The following is a 20,521-nucleotide window of genomic DNA, read 5'->3' as shown; positions in this document are numbered from 1 at the left end:
TGTCTGACCTTTGTTCAGATCATAATTCTGAGGTGAAAGTGTAAAGCAAAGACTTCAGCATGTATTGTTGTATTGGAAGAATAATTTTTCTATTTTATTTTCTCGAATTCTGAAGAGGGGAGGGATTAAATGTCTGTGAGATCTCATGCTTTGAGAATAGAAGTTGGTAGGCATCACACCAATCAGATAAATTAATACCCAAAATTTCAGAAAGATTATATCCCCCACAAAACCTATTTGCTTTTGTTTTCCAAGCCAGTATGAGAATTTGCAGAGTAAGAGCCATTTCTCATCAGGTCCTGGAGATGAACATTGTGACAGGGCTGAAAACAGCTGTGTTTGCTCCCTTCCCTGCAAAGTCTAATGTTTTTCACATGAAAAGGGGTAGAAATCACTTACTAGAATTGATAGAACTCTAATATGAAATCTTATAGGAATCAAAAGGCTTATGATATCAGTGCCATCAGAGGCATAAAAAGGGTATTTTTTATACCATGTAATTCTTACAGTACAGTTATCACAGGAATTTACTTCCACTGAGTACTAGAAAAGCAGTAGAATGCTAGAAAAAGCCAAATAATAGTCAAAGAAGTCTGTATTCAGAGAAGTTCTGCATCAAAAAGAATTTTTTTTTTACCTTCTGAATTTAAATTTGCTTATCTCTTTGAATGCCTTTAGAAAAAAAGGAAGTCATCACAGATGTTGAATGTTGAACTGCTAGGCCACGCATTACAAGTATGGTATTCTTACTCACCTAGAATATTTGTTATGTTATGTTGCTTTATAATAATAATTAAAAAATCCTAAGTGTCAATTAAAAGATTACATTGTTAGATATAATCTCTAAAAATATTTTAAATCTTTGTTATTAAAATGACTATGGAAATTTAATGTGTCAATTTTTTTTCTATGGATATGAGGACCAAATTATTTAAGTCTTAATAAAAAGAACTAATTGAGAATTTGAACAGCTTGAACAGTCATCATTTCTTTTAATTGTTTATCATTGAAAACACCACAGCGCAAATATTTGTGAGAATGGGGTAAAGTCCATAATAGCTCTTAGTTTATTTATATTACTGTCTTTTTACTTGATAGTTACCTAATCTCAGATGTGTATTTGTGAAAAGACAGGGACATTTGTGTTATAAGAAGGTAATGCATTGGTTCGACATTATGCATCTGCATCCCAAAGGTTTCTCACCAGAACGTAATCACAGAACAACAACTTTGTGATTTAAGCTAAATTTGAGGTGCATTGAAAAAAAAACCAAACGGATAGATTCAACTCTTAATACCTAAATAACCTTTGATTTTGGATAGCACTTAAATTCTGCGTGTCTTGATCCTATGTTTGAGGAAAGAGATAATGATTTTTCTACCACTTGTCTTTTTGTTCAGACTGTGACCTCTCAAGTGTAAGAGATGTACCCCAGTACATTTGCGCTAAGATGTCGCAAATCATCCTCTACACTGATTTTAACCTTAAAGAAATTATTTTAAAAGTAATGAATTCTTTTAAAAAATTATAGTAAGGAACTGATATAATACATTTTAAATGAAATTGGCGGTGGTTAATGTTTTTCATCTACTTACATTACAATTTCTTACAATTCACTTTTCAAAGTAAATAAATTAAGATGTAACCAAGGTTATTGCTCATACCACACAGGATATAAATATATATAGAAATGTATATTCAAACTTCCTGTATTGCACTGGATTGCGTCCAGACATACTGTGGGGACGTATGTTTTGAGAAGCAACTTTGTTTTCTTTCCTCCCTAGCATTAAAGTCAATATCTAATCACCCATCTGCCTGTGCTGATTGCATTGGTCATTCATATTTCAAGCAGACATATGTCCATATTATTGATGCCAGTTTTGATGGTGATCCATTCTGGATTCCTACATTAATTCAGGAACAAGATAAATTTATTAGCAAGAAGAAACATCCAAACAAGTTTTTTTCTTCTTTATCCCTATGAGTGATCAGAACCCTCTTTTTGTGTAATTATTGACTTTTTTTTTTACAGTTTCTTCTTTCAGCCTGCTGGCTGGTGTTTGTTGTTTCTGCAAATACTGATTATTTCTGATATATGTTGCATTGTAGTTTCCTGAGTTCCAAGTACGTCCAGCATGAAAGACACATGAAAGGTTGCTTTTAGGTTGGGCATGGCTGAATAATTTTGAATCTCAAGGGGAAACAAGACTGTTGGTCTCAAGCTTCAGGTTAAGTTCTCAAATTGTTTTAGAGTTAGACCAGAGAGTTTATTGCTTTGGCTGCTGTGGAGAACCACATGTTGCTGCTATTAAGGTACATATTTTCTGTGGTTAAAGTACTTTATTGTCCTAATTTGTCCAGAGCACTTCAATACTTAACATTTCATCCATACTTTAATCATAATTTCATGTTTCTAATAGAATAATGACTTTCAAGTTATTGTCTTCGGTACAATGTAAATATGAAATTAATTATTCTTTCTCTTTTTTCTTTCCCACTGTCACTTTTTTCCTTTTGATACTTTATTTTTCATGTTTTATCAACTTTTCCACTTTTTTATCAAATTTACTTCTTTTTCATGCTTTTGATTTTCTGTAACAATTCTTATCCACACAGACAGATGCTGTGAAGCTACTAGACCTGAAAATGGAGGCCAGTCCCTGCAGCTGAATGCTGCTGGTTTCTCTTTCATTGTAGTCATAACTTTCTGGTGCATGTTTTGATGCTGTGGAAAAGGCAAGCAATATGTTTCCTTCCTTTCCCTCATAATTTTATATTTACAGGAAAACAAAGTCCTGTATAAAAAATTGTAATTTTCTATAGCTCTTCTAAAGTTTCCATTCCTAGTTAAGATCCTAAATAGAGTAATTACTTCAGTCTGTGCATGCAAAGTGCTTCATCTGGCGTTTTAGAAACATTGTAAATTCTGTGACAAACTGCACGGGGGATCCTTGGCTCTTTGGTCTGACAGAACTTGGAGAATGTGACTGACTGGCTTTGGTCAACATGATTTGATTCTATTTGCTCAACTATATTTTGATTATAAGAAATGTACGCATAGAACTTACCATTGTGAGTCACATGGCTTTCCAGGTACACCATCCATTGGTCTTACGTGAGAGTTTTTTGAATCTGTATTAACTCTTTTCATAGAGTCTTGCTTATTCTAGCTTCTAGTGGATTTTAACAAACATTTCCTCCCTAATTTGTAATCTATGAATTGCTTTAGATCATAATCTTTAATTTCATATACATTTTCTGTGTTCCACAGTCATGCCTCACCACATAAAATATGTCCCTGCTCACTAGAGTCACTGCTTGTGACTGTAACAGTGCCGCATTCCATTTCATGGCATTTGTTGGACTTGAAGTTCCAGGGGACCCGCTGTTGACCTTTAGTAAAGTATAAGAAAGGTAGTTCTTCCTATTTTACGCTTTAAAAGAATGGCTTACAACCTCTGCAACTAGAACAATGCATACAAAACTTCAGAAAAAAAAGATCGTTTAGTATTAGTAAGAATCCACACAGACTGCACATATTTGATTTTAGAAATTGTGTTGCTGACTGTGTTTATGGTTCATTCCTCTGTTGCATAAAGAATAACCCAAGAAAGCAATGCACTTTGGAGCTAAGGCGGAATTGAATACTTATTTCAAGATACTTCCTTTCAAATTGTACTAAACATAACAAAGATAATAAATTAACAGTATATGCTAATTTTCTCCCCCTTACAGTTCATTTCTTTTGGGGTTTAATACCATTATCTTATAACTTTGAAATTAGTTGGTCAAATTTAAGTTTTATGTATCGTTGCTCTTTTAAAGGATACTCTTATTTCTTCAGAATAGTGATTATGGTTGGTTTTACCACTTTCAATGTATTCTTGGAAGTCTTTACTTTAAAACATCAATAATAAAACCACTTCTCATCTAAAACAAATAACAATCATTTTAGAAAACTGGCCTATATTATGAGTAAGATGTCTTCAGAACACATGTGTAAAAAATAGGAAAACTAAATTTATTGACAAAATTACCTTTTTTAAAGAAAATTACGTATTTAGTGTAATGAAGTAGATGGCATTCAAGCAAATGCCATTCCAAAAATGTTGTCTTCGTTGTGAGCTGTATAAAATCTCTCACTGTGTTGAGTGGGGCCACGGTTTGATCCGTGGCCCTTGCTACTATGTTCTATCATTTTAACCTAATGTCAGGCCATTAATTTGAAATAAATTACGTTGACATGAGCCTGGCATAGTATGGTGAAGAAATAGAATTTCTTTTCTGATTTTGTAAGTGGTGAAACTTCGGGTCCACAGTCAGAGTCCGTTGGATGAAAGCCTATTCTTCCATGCACAAACTATATGAATTTGTGCATTGACTTTGATATTTAGTTTTATAAGTGTTATTTTTAAAACAAAAACTATTTATTTGTTTAATGCTTAAGTGCTTATTGAACCTATAGATAATAATTAATGAAGGACAGGAATCTTAGCATTAAGCTATCTTTTCAAATGAAACTTTTTTTTTTTTTTAGCTGTGATAAGAGAGGATTTGGAATTGCTAGCTACACATAACAGTTACCAAAGACTTTCAGGCGTTAGAACATATTTTCAGTAGATTATAAATTGAGTGCTATTGCTTATACTCATTTTATTTTTAGGGGAAGAATCGCCTTGGGCAGGAAATTTTGCAAGCAACTTTATTTTTCCTAAGCATTTCTAAAACTCAGAGAATGCAAATGTTTGTTATTGTCATTATTGTAACTTTTTTTCCTGTGGTAACAAAACAAAAAAACCCTGCAAGAACACCTCTGCTTACAATCAGAGAACTGGCATTTGGAAAATGTGTTGTAAGGAGATGCTGCTTGTATTGCTGAGGAGGGAAAAGAAAACCCTGTTAGAAGTCTCTGAAAATCTCAGTTCACTGGTCAGCAGTGAATAGTTTGACCTCCACTGTGTGCTTCAGCACAAGCACAGCGCGATCTGCTCCCAAGAGCAGTGTCTCAGTTGGCCAGGGCACAATGGCGCCCAAGCACTGGGGGTCCGTGTTGGATCAAGGGAACAGCAAATTCTTTTGAGAGGCTGTTGTCTGCAGGCGTGTCCCTTTTGCCTTCTGATCCCATTGTAAAGTGGGGATGGGATGCACATAAGGAAACAGTTTTTTCTCTTGTGGACACGACAGAGACAGAATGCTGTTCTGAATAATAAAGAAAAACAAATTGCAGATGCAATCACAACTAGCGACCACCTGCCACTGGATTAAAAGGTCTTGAGTAAAACTTAGATGGTCTCATAGAATGAAACATAAAATAGAGTCTGCTTATGGTTGCACAGACAGTCTGATTCTCGTATTTCCTTAATTTGTGGCATTTTCCTAATGACTAAAACTCGAAGCCTTAAAGCTGTTCTACTAGGCATTTTCTTACATATTTTACCTGTGACATAATTGTCTCAGTTCTTAATTTTTTAATAAAGCAAGACAGGAGACTACTACAGGTATGTATAAAAGTAGAAAAATTAAAATTTCGAAATATTTTCCCTACTTTGGTTAGACCTTTGAAGTACCCTTTACCAGCTATAAATTTATTATCTTAGCAAGTTGTTCTAATATTGCAGATAATATATAAGAAGAAAAGATAGGAATTAGGACAGAGAGAGTGGTCTCTCCAAACACATTGTGAAAGAGCTAATGAAAAGCCTTGAGAAATTTTCAAAGTTAAATATACATTATAAATGACAAGTTGGCTTTTATCCTCAGTGTCACGATGCCAGTGAGATAAAGAGGCAAATTTGGATCAGTTATCTTTTAGCCAATTGATAGCAGCTTCAGCTGGAAAATACTTATGTTTCCACTGTTAAATGAGAGAAATTTTATGTCTTCTCCAATTTATATTCTTCTGCATTTTGCATTGTGAGGTTATCAGGTACTCTGAATACAATCCTTTTCTTCTAGGGCTACTCTTCCCATCAAAATTCAAAGAGGATGAGTTAAGCCAGTATTATAGGGATTTTGTGACAGCAGAGCCAGACATTTCTGGGCAGTGCCCCAAAACCTCTGTAATGAGAAAGAAAAGGAGGAAGAGAATAATGTCCTTAGGTTCTCATGTATCTCCTGAGATGAATAACTAATACAGTTTTGGTTTTATTTCTCTCTAAGAATATTTAATAATTCTATCTTCAAAAACAATGAGAACAAGATTATTTTACTCAATTTTGTACCATCTGTGGGAAGATACAGAAGATTTAAAAATCTTGTCTTCCTATAGACAAGAATGAGGAAAAAGTGAAAAGATATATTTGCAAATTAAATTATAATTGGTAGGTATAGACTGAATAGCTGTAAAATCGTAGTTTAAATTGTGTTAGAATGATAAATATGTCTTCACAAATTGAATTTAATATTCTGCTATCATTAGTATTTAAATGTTAGATAAGTAAATTTGTTCCTTTAAAGGTAGTAATTGTAAAAGGGATTTTATGTCTTATGATTGACAGTGTAAGTTGCTACTATTTTTTCAACATTGTCCCATATTCTGAAATGCTAATATTCAATTGTCTCTTAGACTGAAGTCCTAAAATATTCTACACTGAATTTATGCCTTAAAACCAAATTGGTGGCTTGGAAACTTATAAAGGGTAATGATTGTTCTGTGATGTAGCAGTATATCTCTAAGGAACAGTATTTTTAACACAGTTTTGATTTACAACCTTTTGAGTCTAAGGCTGGCTTCTTTCCTAATCAGATTTCACTTGTTGTCTTTCTTGTTTCCAGAGTTCTGACAAGTTCCTAGCATTTACAGTTCATTCATGTATCAAAATATTTACATAATACAACTTCAAATGTGATCCTTCATTTATTAGAGTAGGGCAATTAGAATATAAATTGCTGCCTAGCTAAATAGGAAAAATATTGGACAGAAAAAGACACATACATTGCATACAGTGGAAATAAAAGATATTCATCTGTGGTTTTTTACGAGGTGTACAAAACGTACTATTTCCAAGCAACAAAATTACATTCTATTTAATTTTGTGATGGAAGTATAAGGCCAAGCACTGATGTAAAAGAAGATATGATGTGCATATGAAAAACAGATATAAGTATTTTCTAATTGCTCATTTTTTCAGTTTTTTTTCATTTTTGGAGAAAGTGTAAAAAAATTCTTACTATTAGGGAGTAGTTTGAACAATAGCAAGACAAATGTAGCTTCTGAGGTCATAATAACATCACTGAAATCTTTGCTACATCTAGAGCTCGTTGGAGCTTATCACATTGTACTTCCCATCCCATTTCTCCAGAAATATAAGTAATCTTCAGTTTTCCTTTGACACACATTTATCAGTCTTAATGTATAAGTGATGGAAATTCACAGGGAAAATCGTATTCCTTGTACTGCCCGTGATGCCATCCTATTAAAGCCAATGGTGTCAAATATCAAGTGTAGAGAATCTACCAACTTTGCCTGTTTAGAAACAGTAGCTGTATAAAAGCTTGAGAGCTTGTATGTATGCTTGAGAGCTATGTTAAGTTGAGATGTTTTACAAGAACTAGATCAAGTAACTAAGGTAGGAATATCCCTTTTTGTTCATTTTTATGTTCTGAAGTCCTGAGAAACTGTAGTACTAATTCTCGACACCATGGTCCATTACATTGTATGGTATTAATAGTTCTGTGTATTTGTTTTGTTTAACGTTTTTGTAGAGGTAATTTCTAGTGAATATTTTATTCTCATATGTTTTTAATTAGAATACTTGTTAAGTGAGCTGTAATGAAAGCAAAGTTAATTCTTACTGAGTGTATGTTTCCAACTACATTTGAAAATATATACAATGTACTAAAACCTGCTTCTGTGAAAAATATTGCAAGCACTGCAGTTTCTGTAAGTTTCTGTCTTCTAAACCAGTATGAAATCAAGAAGAAAACCTGGATTTAATATGGTTTGGTTTAATTTGTGAAACAATGACTCTATTTAATTTTTCTCATCTCGTTCATGTTTAACTAACATTTTGTTCCGCTGATTTCTTTCATGCATGTCGTACTTGCTGTCATCTTCTGCCTTCTCCCTGAGAAGTGTGTGCATAGTATAAATGTAATGTCCCTCAGCATCTTTCCAAACACAGTGTCAAGAAATGTAACTTTGTGCGTCTTTCATTTGTTATTCAAATTTCATTTTAGTTTATGCAATTTCTGTCTTCGTTTTTGTAATAAAGAAAACTGACTTAAAGTATTCCATCTGTATTTTCTTTATTACGGATAAATGCTCTTTTTCTTCTACTATCTACATTATGTATTTTCTAATTGAAGAGATTTTTTAACTTTGTATCAGGTTTTTTGTTTCAACAGTAAAGCTCAGGGTTTTATCCAATAGTGAAAATAAACACACACAGACACACACCCACACCCCCCACACCCAAAATAAAACAACAACAACAAAAATTCATTAAAATTAGAGTTCCTCAGTTTTCAGTTTGTTTCATATTAGGTGGCTGAAATGCTACTCCACTAATGGAGCAGGTATGTAAAATGTCTGTATAAATACTCAGCCTGAACACTCGATCCGTACTGAATTAATCTGCCTGCTCGAAACAGTTGTATATGAAAACACAGATGTTTTAATGCTGGGAGAAACTATATTGGCACATGACACTTTTATATCAAGTACAACTCTGCTGACACTTGCAGTTGTACCAATGTAACTATTTCAAGTAAAAACATGCACCGTATACTGGCATCACTGATAATATTCTCCTTTTCTAGTTAACGCTATAAAATAATTACACATTTAAAATATTAAGCCAAGTAACACTTCTCAAAACTGTTGAGTTTGCATTTATGAATGTCTTCAAGAGCAAGAAGGAAGTGCTGTTAGATCTGAAATATTTTATCAATTCAAAAATAATCCCAATATCATTCGACTTTTTTCAGATCTCCTGACTACAGTACTCTGGTTACAGCTGTCATCCAGTATAAAGATGCAAAAATCTCTCAGGTCTCTCTGGTATGAGCACAGTATGATTTTGAATTCTCCTAAGTAACGCAATTAAAATAATTTACCCTTTTATGTAATAGCAGTACTGAATCTGCACATAAATGTATGTTTTCAATACATATGTCAATCTTAATTAATCTGCATGGGTTCTTAGAAATTCCTTCAAGAGACACGTTCAATAAATCTGCTGTCGGTTTGAATAGAGGAAACTGGGACACAGGAACTTACTCATTTCCCCAAGGCCTTCTAAAATCTGGAGGCAGAGTTGATGCCACGAACTCCACGGAACTGCCATCATTGTGTAACCTTTCCACTCTCAGTGTGCTTGGATCTCTCTGATGGCTTCTCTCTGGGGCTTCCCATAGAAGCAGGCAATGATAAAAAATACTCTCTACTATGGCGACTGAGTGATTACTTGAAAGAAGGGGCTGTAGGTACCTGGTACCTGTTTAGGCATATTATAAATGCTTCTGAAGGCTGCTTAGGGATAGTTTGATGATCCCAAAGATCATTTTTAAAAACATTGTTTAGAAAATAGTAAAATAAAACTCCAAATATGTTGTCACCACCCAGCACACTTTTTCTAGTTACTGCAACGTTATTTTCTTTTCCTTTTGTCATCCGTCAGTGGACAAGAACAAGACATTGTTGACAGGAACACTTAAGCTGCTATTTACATTACAATATTTGTTTTATTTAGCTATTTCATTCATGTCTTATTCAAGATAACTTCATATGAAAAATGCTGTAAAGGACTATTAGAGTAAATGAGAACTCAAGTCCTACTTAGTACCCAGAAAGAGTCATAATAAAATAATTTTTCCTGTAAAATTTAGAGGAAAATAGTCACGTCAGGAAACTTGTTGGCAAGAGGATCTCTGCCATAATTAAAAAAAAAAAATCTTCCTCACTCAGATAAGTATTACAAAAGCAAAACGTTTCTAATAGATACCTTTTTAGGCATGCTCATTTCAGTAGCTCACATCTCTGTAACTGATAATCCCAGTGGATTATCTTGACTCTCTTGACTGTGAATGCCCATCCCTCCTGTGCTTCTTTGTCTATGGTATACAGTCTTGTCATTACGGCTCCTCTTGCTGCCGGTGAAACCATTGAAACTCCACTGCAATCAGGCTCGGATTTCATTGGAGGTGATAGACAAGGAAGTTATGTTTATTATGGTTATAAGAAAATTAGAAGAAACTTTTTCTTTAGTTAGTCACATCAGGATCAAGAACACTGTCCCCTTGTTTTTCAAAGCTGTGTGTCAAGCATATCTGTCAGAACATATTGCTCAGTCATGTAGTACAGAGCACATATCCTCATGTGCTTGTACCTGCCCTTCAGCGGTCTCTGTCCTAGCAGAAAGTTACTGGGAAAATTGCTGAGGAAGAAAAAGCATTAAAATTCCTGTCGATCATAGCCTTGTTTGCAAATTTTTGTATTAAGGAATGGAATAGAAAAGAGTATTACTTACTGTCGTGGTCACTTTTGCATCATACATTCCCACAGTAAATGTTGCACAGAATCATAATAATTTTTTAAACGTTGATGCTGCATCTGTATTGATATATTTTGTTTCAATGTAGACATGTAGCTGCTGGGCACTTATCTGGCTCAAAAGCCAAGCTAATGCAAGCTCACACAGCTCTGGCTGTGGCAGACAAATTATTGGAGCTTCTAAGAGTAGGGGGAGGGATCACTGGTTGTTTACTCCTTTTTGCCTGCCCTGATTTTTATCTCAGTAAGGAACAGACATGCTTGGTAATGGGAAGGTCTTGGAAGAAATAGTTCAACTTCTGCTTAACATAGTCTTCCAGCATCATACCGTTCTCACTACAAATACTGGGTACATTCTACCTTCACATGCTACCCAAGACAGAGTTTGTTCTGAGTACCTGTAACTTGTAAGGTTTGGTAGGTTTCACATTGTCCTTGCATCCTAATCACACACAGCAAAGGAGCTGAAGCACACAACAGCTCTGTTTAAACCCCTCTCGGACATTTCCTGTTGGAAAATGAAGGAGGAAGATGCTTTGACAGGCAGTGAGCGAAGTTATCCGAGTCCCACAATTTAGATATACCTATTTTCAATACAAGTAAATGCAAAGCATTAAAAGGCAATGAAATACACGTATCAGACATTATTTGTAAAAAAGGAATTATTCTTTCTTAGCTATTATAGACTGAGAAATTATTTCCACTTATTATGAACAAATTTGAATGTACCATTTCAAAGCATCTGGAAACAAATGAATAATTGCAATGCTTAAAATTAAGAACCATCCTTTGAGTATTTGCAATACCCTGCCTCCAACACCCACCTGTATTTGTATACACCCCAATGTATTTGTATAATTTTTTAATGTGGTATGGACCTGTATGATGATGCATGATACCTGACTGGAATTCGGTAACATTTCTGGTAAATCCTTTTGGTTTTGCTGTGGTTGTTTTTCTCATAATATGCTTATTGTTTGGGTATGTATCCTTTTTTTTTCCCCCTCTCCAGATCTAGTTTGATAGTGCTCGTTCTAGCAATGGTTGGTCTTCCGTTGTTATCATAGTAACTGATCGAAAAACCTTGTACACCTGTTTAACTTTCTGGTACTACATTATGATTGCTTGAATGCTCATCAATGGATACTAATTTTTAAAATCTGTGTTTTCCATCTTTTTAGATGTTTTGAATAAGTATATACATCTTGTAAGCCTTTGACTCTGAGAAAAGTTCCAGATCAGATACAAAATCAAAGCCAGTATTCATAGGCAGTACAGAAATAACCGTCATGGTTGGACAGCCTTATTAGGAGTCAATACAGCAGGGCAGTTCAAGAAGATGATAAAAAAGAGTATGTTTTTTTTCCTTCCACTAACCACGCTCTATTTTCAAATTCATGCTGTAGATCAGAAATTTCAACTACTTTAGCTTGAGAGCAGTTCCTGCTGTAGCTTCAGATTGAGCTGAAAGGACGAACAAATTTACGCATAATAAATCTGCATACGCATTCCCACTCATTCAAATGTACCTCTAATGCCACCCTATGAGCACAGGAAAGTGTTTAATATAATTGCTTTTTTGTCCTTAAAAATGTAAATGACTGTAAAAGGTTAAGGGCTATGTAGAATCATCTATGTTCATCTTTCCTGTAATCCATGGCTGATGGCTGCAAGGGGAAAGGAAGAAAGACACAAAAAAAGGTGCTAGTCTTTGTTTTTCAGCAAAATTTAGAATCACTGAATGGTTGAGATTGGAAGGAAGGTCCGGATGTCACCTTGTCCAAACCACCTGCTGAAGCAGAATACGTATTATAAAGCTTGCAATTATTATTTTATTGCACCAGCAATGGAATATATACAGTGTGATTCTCTAAGAGTACAGAGAAATTCTGTCACATCAAAGGACGTACATTCATGTCATGTCAGTCTGAATATGTGCACATCGAATGTTAAGTTCCGGTCTCTTTGTGTGGAAGCAATAGTTTTGGTTTTTTATGTACAAAGCGTACCTGCACACGGTGTGTACGTGTTAGCTGGTGGCTCTCTCTTTAGACCTGCTTCCCTATAGAATATCTGATCTCAACTCCTTAAAGGAAGTAAATCTGAATTTACATGTGAGGGTCCAGAATATTTATCTTTCCAGATAATTCTTTTCACTAGGAAATGCAGTTTTACTTACCAAACCTCTTTATTGATTTTCTCATTCAAATAATGATTTGTGCAAAAATAGTCGTTTAATTAGAAGTTAGAAATAGAACAAACCTGCTTCAGTTTATTTTATTGCATTTCTGAAAGTTTTTAATTCTCATTCAAATAATGATTTGTGCAAAAATACTCGTTTAATTAGAAGTTAGAAATAGAACTTATTGAATAAGTGAGAACTTGAAAATTGCCAATACTTTCCATGATGTTTACAGAAACCTGCTTCAGTTTATTTCATTGCATTTCTGAAAGTTTTTAATTTTTTTCCATAAATATATTTTTTCCATAAATATATTGATAATCACTTATTTGAAGAACTCAATGAATGAAGTGACTTTATTTAAAGTTGGCATTTTCCTTCATTATCATAGCAAGGTATATTATATTATTTCTGCTACATTCTTTATAACTAAAAGCATGCTTTTTTTAAATTTAGCATGGTTTTGAGAAATTGTAATTAAAACTCATTCAGAACTATGGAATGTATATATTTTTTTTTCCAAGCAGTGTTTTAAAAGGCTCCACTATGATTATATTACTAAGCCAGGTAAACAATAAATCTTTTCACAAAATTGTTAAGAACTGATTCTTTCACATTAACATTTAATTTTTATTATATAACATAAGTGTCTTTTCAAATAGACAGAAGAAGAATGTTATGTTTAAATACTTTATTGTTGTAGAGTACAAAGTGGAATTAGTATTTTGAGTTCGTATGGTACATACTGGAACACTGGAAAAAAACATTTAAAATCATTGCTGCTTATAACTTTTTTTTCCTATTAAGAATTGTCGCAGTAAATCTAATACAAATTAATATATGTCAAAGCATTTTGATAACAAAGGTGTTTTTCAAAATTGGTTGAAAGGCTATATGCAGTATGACATTAACTCTTCATCCAGTCACAGATTTAGTACTGTGATGTCATAAGATAAGATAGTGAGACAAAATTTCACATTATTTTGATACCTTAGATATATTCGGATATGATTTTTGAAAGCAGACGGGACAGGCCTAAGTCTGCTTTAATAGTAATTGGCATTAGTTTTACAACTGACTTTTGTGGGAGCAGATAGACCAGTTCAAAGTCTCAGCAATTTAAGAAAGAATGGAATTAAGCCAAAGATTAACTTTTAAAATATTGATTTAATGTATTTTCATTAATATTAAAAATAAACTGTAACACAGATACTTTTAAATCCTAAGACAGGCAAGAATGCTCCTCACTCCACCGCAGGATAGGGCCACGTTCCTGTCAATGTTTGGGGTGTGGGAGAGAAAGGAGAGAAATGTTGGAAAAGTATAGACAATCATAAGAACATAATCAACAGACTTTCAAATGCCGTGAAACATTTGTGTGAACATTTATATGAACAAATGGGTTGCAAGCAGGAAAAGTAGGACTTGGGACAAGTATGGCAGTAGTAAGGATGAGGAATGCTGAATGAAAAGGAAATTATCAACCATAAAGAGATAGAAAAATACAGTCAAATACTTAGGTCTCAGATGTCACCAATAGCAAGAAGCTTAAAAATTAAAACTGCAGTCTTCACAACTATGGCAAATGAATGTGAGTATTATTGTATAAAGGAGCAATATTGTAACTGTAAATATTTCCTTCACTTGTCTGTGAAATCATTATATAGGCTTTTCTGTCACTGAAACGTTTGCAGTGGGAAGCTTGCCACATCACGATGTTCCATTTACACAGGAAATGCTGTTTACATCAGTGAAAAATGTATCTCCTCATGGTAAAGACCTCTTAACACTGCATTAAAAAAAGAAAAAAAACCTCTGAGAATATCTCAGCAACAAAACAGCTCTGAATCCCTTTAAAAATATGGATGAAAAGACCTTTATTATTTTCCCCTCTACGTTCTGTTTATTGGTTAAGAAGGTATAGAGACAAAAACTTCTCCGTATAAGGTCTTTAGAACTGGACTCTCTAAAATTTACTAGTATTATATCTGTTGAAACATATGAACTGAAACGTAAACTGAAAGTAAATATCTATTTCTATCTGCCTGACAATTCAGACAATTATGTTAAACATAAAGGACTGAAGTTTACAAAGAAAGTCGTCAAATAGATGGGTGGATGTAGGGATAAAGTAAGTTTTTGAAGAGGTATCAGAAATATATGATATTTAACTAGGAAACTTGATGTTAAAAGAGAAAGAAAATGAATTCACGTGAAATGTCAACTTTCAAAATTGCTGACAGAACAATGCATTAATGATACATCATTTTGTTGCTATGTCGTAACTTTTGTTATTTATACAGTGGTTTTTTTCCTGTCTGAAGACACGAAAATGACTTTGAAGTAATATCTATCTGTTTATCTGCCTATCCATCCATGTAAACATATACATTGAGTTTTGGCTTATTGCGTAATAACCTTCTAAAGAACAACTCACAATAGACAATGATAGCAATGACAGACAATAGAGAATAATAAAACAACTCACAATAGACAATGAAATCAATTGCGTAAGAAGTAAAATTTTGTCTTTCTTTTGAAAAAAAGTTTTTACTTTTCCATTTAGGAATACTGTCACATAGACTAACAAAGCATATATTTGTTAGTATGCATTGATTTAGAAGTCCTCAAGAAAATAATTTTCAGATTATATTTGAAATGGTAAATAGATATTTCTTAAAAATTAGTTAAGCAGAAGTATGAAAGCTTAAGTGATACTCTTAATTTCAAAACAGTCTGCAATGTGTCGGGGAGGTGGAAGAGGAAGAAGAAGATGAAAGTAGCAGCATACTATATTACATTACATTTTGGTGTCTGTTACAACAGCATTCAAGTAATGTCCTGTCAGAAAAATCTTGCTCCTATTTTGGCAACAGGCTAGATACAGCTGCAAATTGAAATGTACCACTGCATTTCTGACTCATGCATTGCTCCAAGGCATGGTAACAACCCTAAGTGAGCAGTGCTGGTGTTCAACACCAACATGCAAAATATCCAGTTCCCCTCCCCTGTGGTTTGCTCAGGACGTAGCATCACACGAGACAATTGTCACTAGACAGTTTCTGAGCTAGACTGACCTTGGATTAGCTGGCTTGCATGAACCAATACTGAGGTGACTTTTTTCCCCTCTAGTTTACTGATCAGAAACAAGTCCTCTCCTGTATAAGGTCATCTGAGTTCACAAAGACGATAGTTGTTCTTCTAAGAATCACACTTTTCAGTCTGTATCATTACTGTCTGTTATGGAAATACCAACTAAGTCAAAATATTTTTTTTTCTGAGATATGTAATTAATTAAAATTAGCCAAGCATCAACTGTCACAATACAAATAGAGAAAGCAAGATCAGGTGTGGAATATGTTTATTCTGAAGTGTATGAATACATTTTCAAGGTACAAGACTATACAAAACGAGTTCCTAACCCTATAATCTTTTAGTAATGTGCATAGTTTTCATTATGCTAACTTATTTAAGACTAAGTGAGGGCAACTCTTTGCAGATTAAATAGCTTCTCTGAAGACTTTTTCGTTCTACTTTATATCAAAAAAATGACCTTTACAAAAATAAATACTGTTTTGGCACTCTCTTAAACCTTTCATAATTCGGCTTGGGACCACTGCTAATTAATTCTATTTGAAATGTGGAAATTGACAACTTATATCAACTATTATTATCTTGAACATTTAAAATATTCCAAAATTAAAATGTTAAAAAGTTCATTTTCTTAGGCTGCACGCTGATGTCTTGGAATGTTAAGATATGCTGTTGTTTGTTATTAAATAATATCATTTATTCTCTGTGACCATATTGGAATTTCAGCAATGGGAAAATACTATATGGAAAAGATTTTTCTGTCATTTTTTAAAATCAGGTTCTATACATGCTTAATCTTCAGCACTATTTATTTCCATTACTTTCAGAATGGTTCCTTTATAAACATGCTTTAGCCTCCTGGCCTATACGTTAAAAGGCTTAGAAAAAGTTATTTTTTGGAGTGAATTTTATTAATAAGTTTTAATTTTCTTTTATTCAAGACACTCTTTTTAATGGTCTTGGACTTGGCGCTGTCATTGGCCTGGGAGTGGCAGCCCTTTTGTTAATCCTGGTTGTGACTGATGTTAGCTGCTTTTTTGTACGACAATGTGGATTGATAATGTGCATCACCAGGAGGATCTGTGGGAAAAAGAGTGGTTCAAGTGGAAAAAGTAAAGAACTGGAAGAAGGAAAGGCCGCTTACTTGTGAGTATTAATCACATATTTTAGAAACTTCATTAAAAGAAAAATTTCACAGTCCTACTCACATTAACTTTATGGTCACTTCGCTAAGTGTCAAAGGAAGTTAATAAAATGATCCTATTACTTGGAAAAATGTTCCTCTGAAATGTATAGAGTTGTGTTCAAATGTTGTCCTACAAGAAAAATGGACACAAAAAAGGCATTTACCATACCTCACGTTAAGATGGCTCCTTTGTGCAGCTTGACATAAAGGAAATAAATCATAATTCAGTAATAGTTACAGGTATATCTTTGGTCTATGAGGAACAGGTAACAAATCATTTTAACTCCATTTCTACAAATCCATCATTGAGCTGCTAATACTCCAAAACTGAGCATATGAGTGTGGCAGTGCCAGTGCCAGTAAGTCTGGGAGTGAAGGACACAGCATTACAGAAAATCTGTGAAGGATTTTTTCTTCTCAGATATAGCACTTGATGGAAAATTTTGTTTCTTGTCCATAGACTTTAGGAATAAAAAGTACTGTTAATTTTTAAACATAGGAGTGCTGAGCTGGATGTAGATGTTGGATGCTGGTGAGCGTGGTTGTTCTTCATAGCAACAGCCAATGATTGCTAAACATAAATGGGGAATAAACAATCTTGATTAACAAATAACCTTGTGGAGTGGCTAATTCATCAGACAAATGCAAAGAACTGGTCATTTATGTACCAATATGTTCCCTTAAATACTAAGAGTAGATAGCGAGATCTCTGGCAAAACAGTTCAAGTACTGATTGTGTTATATAATAGGACTTTAAAGACCCAACATTCAAAAGATAAGCTGGAGAGGGTTGCTTGTGGTCCCTCATTTTAGGCAGTTCCAATTTTTTAGTAAAAAATTGCTGAATTTTCTCACTATGTTCATCTGATAGACTTCTTGTGGTCAGATTTTGCAGCTCATTATTCATAGCTGTATTGGGATTCTTAGTTGTTGGTAGTGGAGGTGCAAGTGTCTTTTTGAGGTTTAGTTCTGGCTGTTGGGATTCAGAGCCTGTGTCTTTCTTAGGTAACTTGATTATATTTCTTGGTTGGATTATTCTGGAAACAGGTCTGTACAACCAAACCAGTCATAAGCAGGCACAGATTATTTACCTCAGATCATGATTCTGAACAGAAGTCATGCCATAAAATACCTGTTCCCTAATTCTCCACAGCTTACATGAAGAGAAGGAATAACACCATTTTTTTTAATATTGTGTGAGTGTCCATATCGATAGAATCAAGATGTGAAGCTTCTGGCTCTGACTCAGCTGTCCTCTCCTATTGAGCACAACACTTCAGTTTATCCTTTAATTTCCCATTCAAGAAGTGACGAAGTACAAGCTGGTGTACAGACCCTCCTGAATGGGAAGACCTTCGGGAGTTAAAGTTGCAAATGTCACTTGACATTTATACTTTGTTTATACCTTGCTATCAACAGCTCATACCCAAATGTCGTTACATGCTACGCCAGAAAAGCATGAAACAGGTCACTTAATGTTAATTCCTCCATGACACTTATTTTGCAAGTACAACTATCTAATTTAATTATATTTCTTTCCTTGTTGGGGTGATCTTCATTCAATCAGTATTTGGGACTGTTCTTAGCCTATTCTCTGCATAAATAAACTGTCAGGCTGAAATTTCAAGACAGGCTTGAAGAGTCAATATTTGAATTTATTTCATGCGAACTGCCATTCTCCTAAATTTCACGGACGTTACTCTGTTTTTATAAAGTCAGTTTGCATTCTGAATTTTTGAGTGGGTTTATTGTATGGTTCTTTATTACATTTTGATTGTAGGATATATGTAGTCAATTATGTTCCATATGTAATGAATGAGTGTAGATGTCACATGTAATGAGTGTGCATGTAACATGCACATAGCCACCTGGCACAGAAAAGACATAATGCATTTCCTACAAATCACTTTCCCTTCTTTGAAATTTTTAATTGTTATGCAGTTTGCATTTATTATACAGATAAATTCTTTGATCCTCCAAGAATGCTGTTCACAAATAATGTCTTTTTTAAGTTTGTGGTCATGCAATATGTATGTTTTTCTGTAAGATTGTGTATGTACAGACAAACCAAGCAGAACTTACGATTCCCACCACCAGTCCTACTGTGATCCATAATCTTTTCATAGCTATGAGGTAGCCGTGACAGTCATGTTCATCATCTACAGAAATGAACATTGTATCCATTTGTGCATCTTAAAGTAAATTTCAATTGTAGAGGTTGATAATCACATGTAGGGTTTTTTAAAAAAATAACCAGAATATTTTGGACTTCTACCCATTAATTCTTGCCTAGTCAGTTTCTTGACTATGCATTCATGTGAGATATGAATCAGACAGGGGTTTAACTAGGTCTTGGCTATGTCACGTAGCAGTCTGACTGCCGCCTAGAGCATCACAGTTCTGGAAAATAGTCTGTTAAACAAAAATGTTATTCTTCATCTGTCACTCAATTACCCAGTGTTTCCAGACTGCAGCTGATGAAGTTCCAGGATACAATTCCTGATCTGAAAACAGGAATAGGGATGAAACACTTATATGGAAAAAGGTTTTATTTTGGAAGTATCGAATATATCTTGGGTATCCCTTGATCTGCCTCTTCAGAGTAAAATTATATGCAAGTTAATTAGTACTAATATTGTTAATACTTCTGTAGGAGTGACGAGCCATTTCCATGTGATAGCCATGTTATTGAGAGTAGGAAGAAGGACTTGGGGATACTGGTGGATGAAAAGCTGGACATGATCTGGCAATGTCCACTCAGAAAGCCAAACATATCCCAGGCTACATCAAAAGCGTGACCAGCAGGTCAAGGGAGGTGATTTTGTGCCTTTACTCTGCTCTGGTGAGACCCCACCTGGAGTACCGAGTCCAGCTCTGGAGTCCTCAGCACAAGACAGACATGGAAAGGGGCCTTTCAATACTGAGAGAGGGCTTATAAGAAAGACTCGGATAGAATTTTTAGCAGGGCCTGTTCAATAGGACAAAGGGTAATGGTTTTAAAGTGAAAGAGGGTAGATTCAGACTAGATATAAGGAAGAAATGTTTTACAATGAGGGTGGTAAAAAACTGGCACAGGTTTCCCAGAGATGTGGTAGATACCCCATCCCTGGAAACACTCAAGGTGAGGTTGGATGGGGCTCTGAGCAACCTGACCTAGTTGAAGATGTCCATGCTCACTGCCGGGGATTGGACTAGATGACCTTTGAAGGTCCCTTCCAAACCAAAGCATTCCATGATTATCAACAAAAACATAATGAAAATACTTACTGCTCCGTGTTTCTTACAATTCATCATTCAATTAGCACAAATGTTATTAATTTACTTATATATGAGAGACTAGCATTTTTGCTATAAATGGGGGAAATATGACATAGAAACAGAGTTTGTTCTACCAGTGTGAGCAGAAGGGGCTAGTTTCTTATAACACAAATGCTCCTTACCCCATTCTGGCAGCTGGGATTCTCTCAATCCCATGACATTAAAGTATACTTCTGCAGTGTGTAAAATAACAAGATAAAGGCTCTTCACACTTCCTGAAAAATTCAGGTATGACTAGGCTTCAAG

At 34.4% G+C, this 20,521-nt stretch overlaps 1 protein-coding gene across 1 annotated transcript in view; it reads left to right on the top strand.

Annotated features, from left to right (window-relative positions):
• Nucleotides 1-20,521, top strand: part of NCAM2 (neural cell adhesion molecule 2) — a gene marked incomplete at its 5' end in the record, with an annotated part of 63,149 nt that overhangs the window by 35,983 nt on the left and 6,645 nt on the right. The window contains one exon of the mRNA XM_010130984.1: nt 16,713-16,917. Within this exon, the coding sequence (XP_010129286.1) occupies nt 16,713-16,917 (205 nt within the window). The remainder of the gene's footprint in view (nt 1-16,712; nt 16,918-20,521) is intronic.

This window comes from Buceros rhinoceros, unplaced genomic scaffold (genome assembly GCF_000710305.1).
Source record: "Buceros rhinoceros silvestris isolate BGI_N320 unplaced genomic scaffold, ASM71030v1 scaffold4602, whole genome shotgun sequence".
In the NCBI taxonomy this organism is placed as follows: Eukaryota; Metazoa; Chordata; class Aves; order Bucerotiformes; family Bucerotidae; genus Buceros; species Buceros rhinoceros.
The sequence above is the reverse complement of the archived record's forward strand: the minus strand, read 5'-3'. Positions and strand labels throughout refer to the sequence as shown.